General features: G+C 36.6%; 2 protein-coding genes across 2 annotated transcripts in view; both read left to right on the top strand.

Annotated features, from left to right (window-relative positions):
- The first annotated feature begins 1,995 nt into the window (after positions 1–1,995).
- Positions 1,996–3,688, top strand: LOC107683833 (cdc42 effector protein 2-like). Its single transcript, XM_016479882.1, has one exon. The coding sequence runs from the start codon at positions 2,211–2,213 to the stop codon at positions 3,033–3,035; it is 825 nt and encodes a 274-aa protein (XP_016335368.1). The 5' UTR covers positions 1,996–2,210; the 3' UTR covers positions 3,036–3,688.
- Positions 3,689–4,130: 442 nt separating this feature from the next.
- The window catches only part of LOC107683824 (TFIIH basal transcription factor complex helicase XPD subunit-like), a 9,206-nt gene continuing 5,173 nt past the window's right edge, over positions 4,131–8,163 (top strand). Inside the window, exons 1-11 of the mRNA XM_016479868.1 lie at positions 4,131–4,300; positions 4,390–4,489; positions 5,006–5,083; positions 5,185–5,247; positions 5,378–5,491; positions 5,586–5,702; positions 6,367–6,483; positions 6,583–6,706; positions 6,793–6,889; positions 6,990–7,120; positions 7,532–7,700. Of these exons, the coding sequence (XP_016335354.1) occupies positions 4,457–4,489; positions 5,006–5,083; positions 5,185–5,247; positions 5,378–5,491; positions 5,586–5,702; positions 6,367–6,483; positions 6,583–6,706; positions 6,793–6,889; positions 6,990–7,120; positions 7,532–7,700 (1,043 nt within the window). The 5' untranslated portion in view covers positions 4,131–4,300; positions 4,390–4,456. The remainder of the gene's footprint in view (positions 4,301–4,389; positions 4,490–5,005; positions 5,084–5,184; positions 5,248–5,377; positions 5,492–5,585; positions 5,703–6,366; positions 6,484–6,582; positions 6,707–6,792; positions 6,890–6,989; positions 7,121–7,531; positions 7,701–8,163) is intronic.

Below are 8,163 nucleotides of genomic sequence, written 5' to 3'. Positions count from 1 at the left end.
TGTGTGTGTGTGTGTGTGTGTGTGTGTGTGTGTGTGTGTGTGTGTGTGTGTGTGTGTGCGGAAACTCACTTTAGGCGTCCTCATGCCCTCCTCCTGCCAAAGATTTCCTCATTCACGAGCATCGTCCCTGCCCTTCTGCAGTTTAAGAGGTTTATAGCTACTCTACCGAGAACAGCTTATCCACTAACACCCCGGAATAACCTACCAGAACAAACGAGTGATTTCAACGCAGATATCAGAGGCAAGTACAGATACTTTCGCCTGTAGTTTTGAATATTAGAACTTAAATCTCAATTTACTAATCTCATCAGTGCTGAGATTTATTGTGTCTTGATGAGCCATGTAGTGATTAGGCTACTTGTTGAATCAAATACATTGTCATTTGTACGATAGAAAAAATAACATTGAAAACTTTGCTGCTTGAATTTTTCAGTATATAGTATTCATTACACTTTTTGACAACTTTTAATTTCCTTTCTGGTGACGTAAACTGAACTCAGAACTCTTAAAATGTAATAGAAATAACAGACATTATTGTAAGTTAAATGGATGTAACAAAAATATTATTACATAATGATAAGAACATTGTTTTTACAGAGTGCTTAAGGAAATATATGTACAGTATATATATATAACTGTATTGTCATATGGCTTTTTCATTGCACAAATCAGGGTTTTGTGACAGTGAAAGCCCTATTATACTTAATCAAGGTTTTAGTCATCCACATTGTTCTCTCATTTGGTTATACAAAAAACTATGCAATTTCAAATAAACATATTAAAAAGCAATAATAAACTGATAAAAAAAAAACAAGCCTCTCACTTTCTAAACACCATGGTGGGTGTAGACTAAAGTCTCAGTTATGTTAAAGCAATGACACCATGTGGTTTACTAGGGAAATTCGGGAATTGGTTGATCTCAAGGACTAAAGGTGTTTAACCATTACATAATAGGAGTGTGTTAGTGTAACAAGTCCAAGTGATTTTCTGAAGGTCATGAGGACAGATGTCATATAAGACATGTAAATCACTTTTTCTCTCCATTTACAGAACACAGCTTTTAAACATTCAAAATATATTTTTGTAACAACATGTTTTCATAATTGCGTCACAGCTGTGAACAGTCAAAATGGTAAAAACATATGGCTCTCATAGAGAAACAATAACAAAAATGTGCTTGTTTTAAAGCATGCTGTGCCAGTGACAGCATAATTAACTTACGTGTTCTGTGTGAAGTAAAAATAACCATCTATCTATCTATCTATCTATCTGTCTATCTGTCTATCTATCTATCTATCTATCATCTATCTATCATCTATCCATCCGTCCATCCGTCTGTCTGTATGTCTGTCTCTCTATCATTATTCTAATGTATAAAGTAAAGTTTCACGGTTGTGCTGTGCTGTAATAATGAGAAAATAAGATCTCATTATTCAAAAGCGATAAATGTTTATATATTTCAGGGACACTTGATGTAAATAATGTATCTTTGCTGCATGTTATTCTGTTGTGTTCAGTGGAAGGTTTCCAAATGTTGTGCAATCTTCACACTACATTAAAATGTTGAATACAATAACATACGTCAGTGTGGATGTAATTTAATGGCTAGAGTTCAAAGGAGAACAGAAGTGGGGATTTGTAGTCTCGTTCTCTACTGCCAATAATGTTCTGGGGCAGTTTCATAATATTCTCATAAAGGAATGCACACAAATAACATCCTAGCTATTATATCTTTTGAAAATCCAACAAATTCCTGCAACATGTTGTGGAAAGATGGAAATTTCTGAGGGTTTGTAATTTATAGGTAAGTAGCTGCAAAGACTAGTGAAAAAAAAAATCTTCATCTCTACTCTGGGGAGAAGAAAAACAGAGTTGCTTCCTTTGTCGTTGAAATTGCACAGTAAATATATGTGCTTTTCTTTGAGTTTTTTTTTCTACAACCCCACTCGAGTTTCACAGGTTGTAAATCTTTCTTCTCTTTGTTTGTTCCTCAGATCTGCAGTTGTGATGATACATTCCAGGAGCTTCTGAAGAGTTTCAGACATAAAGGACGTCGCTTCCAGCTGCCTTCGGGGAAATTTAGAAGTGAAATAAAGGAGACAAACCAACCCAAACGTATGAAAGAGTTAATATCAGACTGAGGACTAGGTTCCTCTCCATTTCTGCGACAACCATCATCACATGTTTGACACAAAATACTGGGAAACAGCATGCCAGCCAAGACACCCATGTACTTAAAGACATCCACACCAAAGCGAGGCAAGAAGCAGAAAATACGGGACGTTCTTTCAGGAGACATGATAAGCCCGCCGCTGGGTGATGTGCGTCACAGTGCCCATGTCGGGCCTGAGGGAGAAGGGGACATGTTTGGCGATGTGGGATTCTTGCAAGGCAAACTCAATATGCTTCCAGCCCTCAATCAAATGCCCGGCTCTCGTTCTCACAGCATTGACAAAAGAATGGATGAGATCTTCGATGTGAACAGCAAGAGCCACACTTACCATCGCAGTCATAATTCGCATTACAATTCTTTCCTCAAAACCACCATCTTCATCGCTCCTGTGCAACCTCCTCCTAAACCCCCACGTCTGCATTTAGACGAGCAACCGTCCCCTGTTCATAAGCAGCAGAATCACCATCACAGTCCGACGCAGCAGCGCTCCATGTCTGTGTGTGAGGAAGGGATTGGGAAGCGCAGGGATCCCTGTCGTGACCTCACTCTCTCCGCCTCCATCGCAGTCCTGCCGCACCTGGTGCCTTCCACGGGCTCCTTATCCGAGGCTTCCTCGGATGACTCCATGTCGGAAGGCTGCGGTCCGCTGGAGCCAAAACAAGGCTTGAGTCTGGACTCTGATGCAGGGCTTAGTAATGAGGACCTGCGGAGCGAACACTGTGAATCTCCGGCTATCTCACCCAGCATGTCACGCTCGGAGTCTCTTATGGGTTTGGACCTGGACCTGGGACCATCCATTTTGGAGGATGTTCTTAGGATCATGGACCGTTATAAGAGTGTGGAAGAGAGACATGAGATATAAGGGGACTCTTTTAGATACTGTAACATAGGCGTTAGCTCACCCATGGCATCTTATTATGCCTGTTTCAGAGGACAATGAAAGAATTGGGATGAGCAATAGTTGGCTGTGCCACAGATGCTGCAGAGTTATGGCATATTTTAGGCAATAATCTTTACAGCTTTGACTCTGAAAAATACAATCCATCAATCTATTCATTTCCATAAGGTGATCCAGTCATAGCACAACATTGTTAATTTATAACATAACAAGAGCAGTGTTTTGGTCATTTTAGGCTAACTGGAGCATTTTTATATTTGCTATTACTTATTAAGCTATGCTTTGCAGGGAAAGGAATTGGGATTTTGGCTATGTAGTAAATTTTCCTGGAAAAAGTCAAAAATTTTGCATAAAGTTCAGAAAGTATAATTTTTAGTCAATGTAGGTGACTATTATCAAGTGATGACCCAAAATGGAGTTTTGATTTACTTCCACTGGAGTAAACATATTATGCAGATATGTAAAACATGAGATCTAGGTGATCTAAGATCATTCTTTTCCCTGCCTAATATGAGTACAAAGGAAATCACTTTGTAAAGGTTTTATCTTTGATGGGGAGTTATATTACAGTATTTTATTGCGTTATGATATATGAAATAAAATGATCATGTAAATAAAATATTATAAAAAGATATGCCTCTACTGTTTTAATAATAAAATACTTTCTTTCTTTCTTTCTTGTATTAATTAAAATGGAATGTTTGTGGAATGGAATAAGTATTTAATAAAAAATATCTACATCTATCAATTTTTTTTAAAGTATTTCCTAAAATTAAATGTATTATTATTATTATTACAATTTATTTATTATTGCTTTAAAATAACTGATGGTAGGAAAGTACAACCAGTCGGGCAGAATGGCAGAATTTTTTTTTTTAGTGAAAGCTTAGTCCGGACTTCTTTTCGATTATTTAGGTCTAACCCCGAAGGTGCTAAATGTACTTCCGCTGAAAAGATTAATTGACATGCGTATCATCCAATAAGATAACAGACTGGGGAGGGTTTTCAAGCGAACAACCAATCACAGAGCCAAAATACCTTACGCGTTTTAACTGCGACAGCTTTTCGTGCTACTAAAACGCCTGTAAAAAGCTCTAAAAACTCGATAGAAGTCTGTTGTGTAAAATACATATGACAGTTACAATTACTGCTATATAAATGTGTGAAATTATAGAAAACTGACCTCCAGAAACACCCCAGTGCTGCAAATTACTGTTAGCCAACATGAAGTGAGTACAAATGTGCAGACTGGCACGTCTCCAAACCGCTGTTTATTAAACAGAGGTTTTCTGCTCTAATGCCTCTTTCATTCATTTAGGCTGAATATCGAGGGGTTATTAGTCTACTTTCCGTATGACTACATTTATCCTGAACAATAATCGTACATGCTTGAGCTGAAGAGGACGCTGGACGCAAAGGTGTGTTATAATCCATCTATTAAGCCAATATCGTCATGTATGTAATATATTAACATTAATTAAGGGTAGTTAACATGACTTTTCACGCCGTGCCAAAAGTACCATGTGATGTAATGTGCAACACGTAATCTAAAACGGGTTTAAACTGCATTTTCAGTTACTTTATACAGTACAGCACTATTATTTATTTAGAATTAAACTATTGGCAATTAGAATATTGAATGGAATTGAGTGTAAGCATCTCATGTGAAAATTAGTGCCTGTGTTTTTTTATGTTGAATAGTTGTTGTTGGTGTCTTAATTATGTGTGTGTGTGTGTGTGTGTGTTTCTTATTATTAATGAGAAGCCAAAGGAAAATTTCCACATTGGTGGATAATAAAGTTAAATCAATCAATCATGAATGCAGTTTTTGTAGTTTTATATTAACTGAGAGACATCTATCTATCTATCTATCTATCTATCTATCTATCTATCTATCTATCTATCTGTTTCCCCACTTTTATTATCTTGCAAAGGGTCATGGAGTTCTCGAGATGCCTTCAGGAACAGGAAAAACAATTTCTCTTCTTTCCCTCATTGTTGCTTACCACAAGGTGAGGGATTTCTGAATGACTGTGTTATATAACTTGAAACTTCACTATAATGAGAGTCTGATAACTGCATATAATTTGATTTATATTTTCATCACTTGCAGGCTTACCCTTTAGAAGTTACCAAGCTTGTCTACTGTTCTCGCACAGTGCCTGAGATAGAGAAGGTATTCAACATTACATACATGTTTATAACCCATTGCATACTTAGTTCATGACTTATTTTTACATTTCTTTTCAAATATGCGTTTCATTTAATTATCTATTTATTTTCTGTAACCTCTGTTCTCCTGTCAGGTTGTGGAGGAGCTAAGGAAACTAATGGATTATTATGCAAAGCAAACAGGAGCGAAAAATGACTTCCTTGCACTGGCACTTTCTTCACGGAAAAACCTGTGCATTCATCCTGAGGTAGAAGCTGCTAAATGAGCAGATTTGCGTGTGGTTTCAGTAAATCTCTTTGTGCAGGTGAACTCATTAAGCGAAAGTGAATGTGTGATTACAGGTGAGCTCTCTGCGTTTTGGAAAAGAAGTAGATGGAAAGTGTCACAGTCTGACAGCATCATATATTCGTGCACAGCATCACAGTAACCCAAGTCAACCTGTCTGCCAGTTCTATGAGGTGTGAAGCATTTCTCAAGCATTTGCTGTAGCATTTGGCCTTTTTTTCTAATCCTAAGGCCTGAATCCCTGTATGTATTTTATTGTATTCTGGAATATGAAATAATCATGTTCATTAGAAGAAAAATTTTACATTTTTAAAATATTTATGTTTTAAAATGATAAACATTTATTATTATTTAATATATATATATATAATGTAATATATATATATATATATATATTAAAACTAAAAACATGTCATTTAAATATAAATCTATTTAAAGTAAAATATTTAACTGACATTAAAATTAGTGCTGTCAAATGATTAATTGTGATTGATAGCATCCAAAATAAAAGTTTTTGTTTACATAATATATGTATGCGTACTGTGTATATTTATTATGTATATATAAATACACACACATGCAAGTATATATTTCAGAAAAATATGTTTATATATTAAATATATTTATAATATAAATTCTATGAATATAAATATAGACGTGTAAATACATGTAAATATTTTCAAAATATATACTGTATGCGTGTGTATTTATATATACATAATAAATATACTCAGAACACACATATATTATGCAAACAAAAACTTTTATTTTGTATGCGATTAATCGCGATTAATAATTTGACAGCACTAATTAAAATAATAATTTGCCTGTACGCAGCAATTTGATGCAGTAGGCAGACAGGTGCCCATTCCCCCTGGTATATATAACTTGGATGATCTGAAGGACTTTGGGCGTAGAAAAGGCTGGTGTCCGTACTTCCTGTCACGTTACGCAGTGAGTACTTGCTAGATTTAATATGGTGGATGTTTGCTGCAATTGATTGATGATTGCATACAATTGATTGTTGTTGCTCTCATACGTTTCTTCTTTTAGATTCTTCACGCAAACATTGTAGTGTACAGCTACCATTACTTACTTGATCCAAAAATTGCAGACCTGGTCTCGAAAGAGCTCACAAAGAAATCTGTAGTTGTGTTCGACGAGGCTCACAACATCGGTGAGTAGAAATTTGCAGTACTTGTTATGATCACCCATATCATGTGGACAGATCTTGGATATTTAAGCTGATATTGTTCCCGCTAGATAATGTGTGTATTGATTCCATGAGCGTCAACATTACCAGGAGGACTCTCGATCGCTGTCAGACTAATGTGGAAACCCTGCAAAACACCATTAGCAGGTGTGAAAAAATACTGGAAGAGTGAATTCATTAGTATTTTATTTATTACTACATGAGTAATGCCTTTCATTTCCTGCCGTCTGTTTGTGTTCTTTTAAAGAATTAAGGAAACAGATGCTGCCAAACTCAGAGAATACAGGAGATTAGTTGAAGGTCTTAAAGAAGCAAATGTTGCCAGAGAAACTGACATGTATCTGTCCAACCCAGTTCTGCCAGATGAAATCCTTCAAGGTCAGATTTATTATCTACAACAACCCCTAAAATATTTGAGTCACACAAAAATGTCTGTCTTTGCATTAGATAAACCAAGTGGCATCTGCAAACAAATGGCATATTTCACTAAACTTTTAACTGAGCATTTTGGTGATGGCTTTCAACCAACTGGTCCCAAGGTAATTTTTAGCTGATGAATGAAGTCATCCTCCCTGTTTGACATCCAGAAATGTCCAGATACTTTTAGTGTTGATCTGAACAATAAAAATACAATGTCTGTTCTATAATATGAAACCTAACAGACTTCTTTTGTGATAATTTTGCTTTAAATAGCTACATTTCTTTAAATACCACTTGTTTTAAAATGTTGCTTCATTAAGTGTGCCTTAAGTATCCAAATATATTTGGCATATGTGACTCTAACTACAGAGGCTGTACCTGGCAGCATTCGCACTGCAGAGCACTTCGTGGGCTTTATAAAGCACTTCCTGGAGTACCTGAAGGCACGTTTGCGAATCCATCATGTGGTGCAAGAGAGTGCCCCTCAGTTCCTCAAAGACATCTATGAGAAGGTCTGCATTGACCGCAAACCCCTGAGGTGAGTAAAAGAATCAAGTCTGTTTCTTCTGCCGTCCCAAACTGGAAGTACTGATGGTCATTATTAAAGGGGGCATAACACACACAGTTTCACCCAATCTCATGTTAATCTTGAGTACCTATAGAGTAGTACTGCATCCTTCATATCTCCAAAAAGTCTTTAGTTTTATCATATTTATAAAAGAAAGATACAGCTTTACGATTCTCTCCGGAAAAAGCCGAGCTCCTGGAGGCGCGCCGTGGGCGGAGATAAAGTGTGACGAGCACTTGGGCACCGGATGCCAACAAAACAGACATTTGATGCCGTTTCACTTACCGTCTGCAGTTCTGAATCATGACCGGGATCTTTTATAGCTGGGACCGCTCCATCTTTCAGTATCAAACAATGTGCAAATCCAGCGTCGAACTGGGCCTTGTTTATAAAACGTTCGTCAACAAACACACTTGTGAAACTCCGTTGCTGC

This window comes from Sinocyclocheilus anshuiensis, unplaced genomic scaffold (assembly GCF_001515605.1).
Source record: "Sinocyclocheilus anshuiensis isolate Anshui unplaced genomic scaffold, SAMN03320099.WGS_v1.1 scaffold2925, whole genome shotgun sequence".
NCBI lineage: Eukaryota > Metazoa > Chordata > Actinopteri > Cypriniformes > Cyprinidae > Sinocyclocheilus > Sinocyclocheilus anshuiensis.
This window is presented reverse-complemented; position numbering and strand designations above follow the sequence as displayed.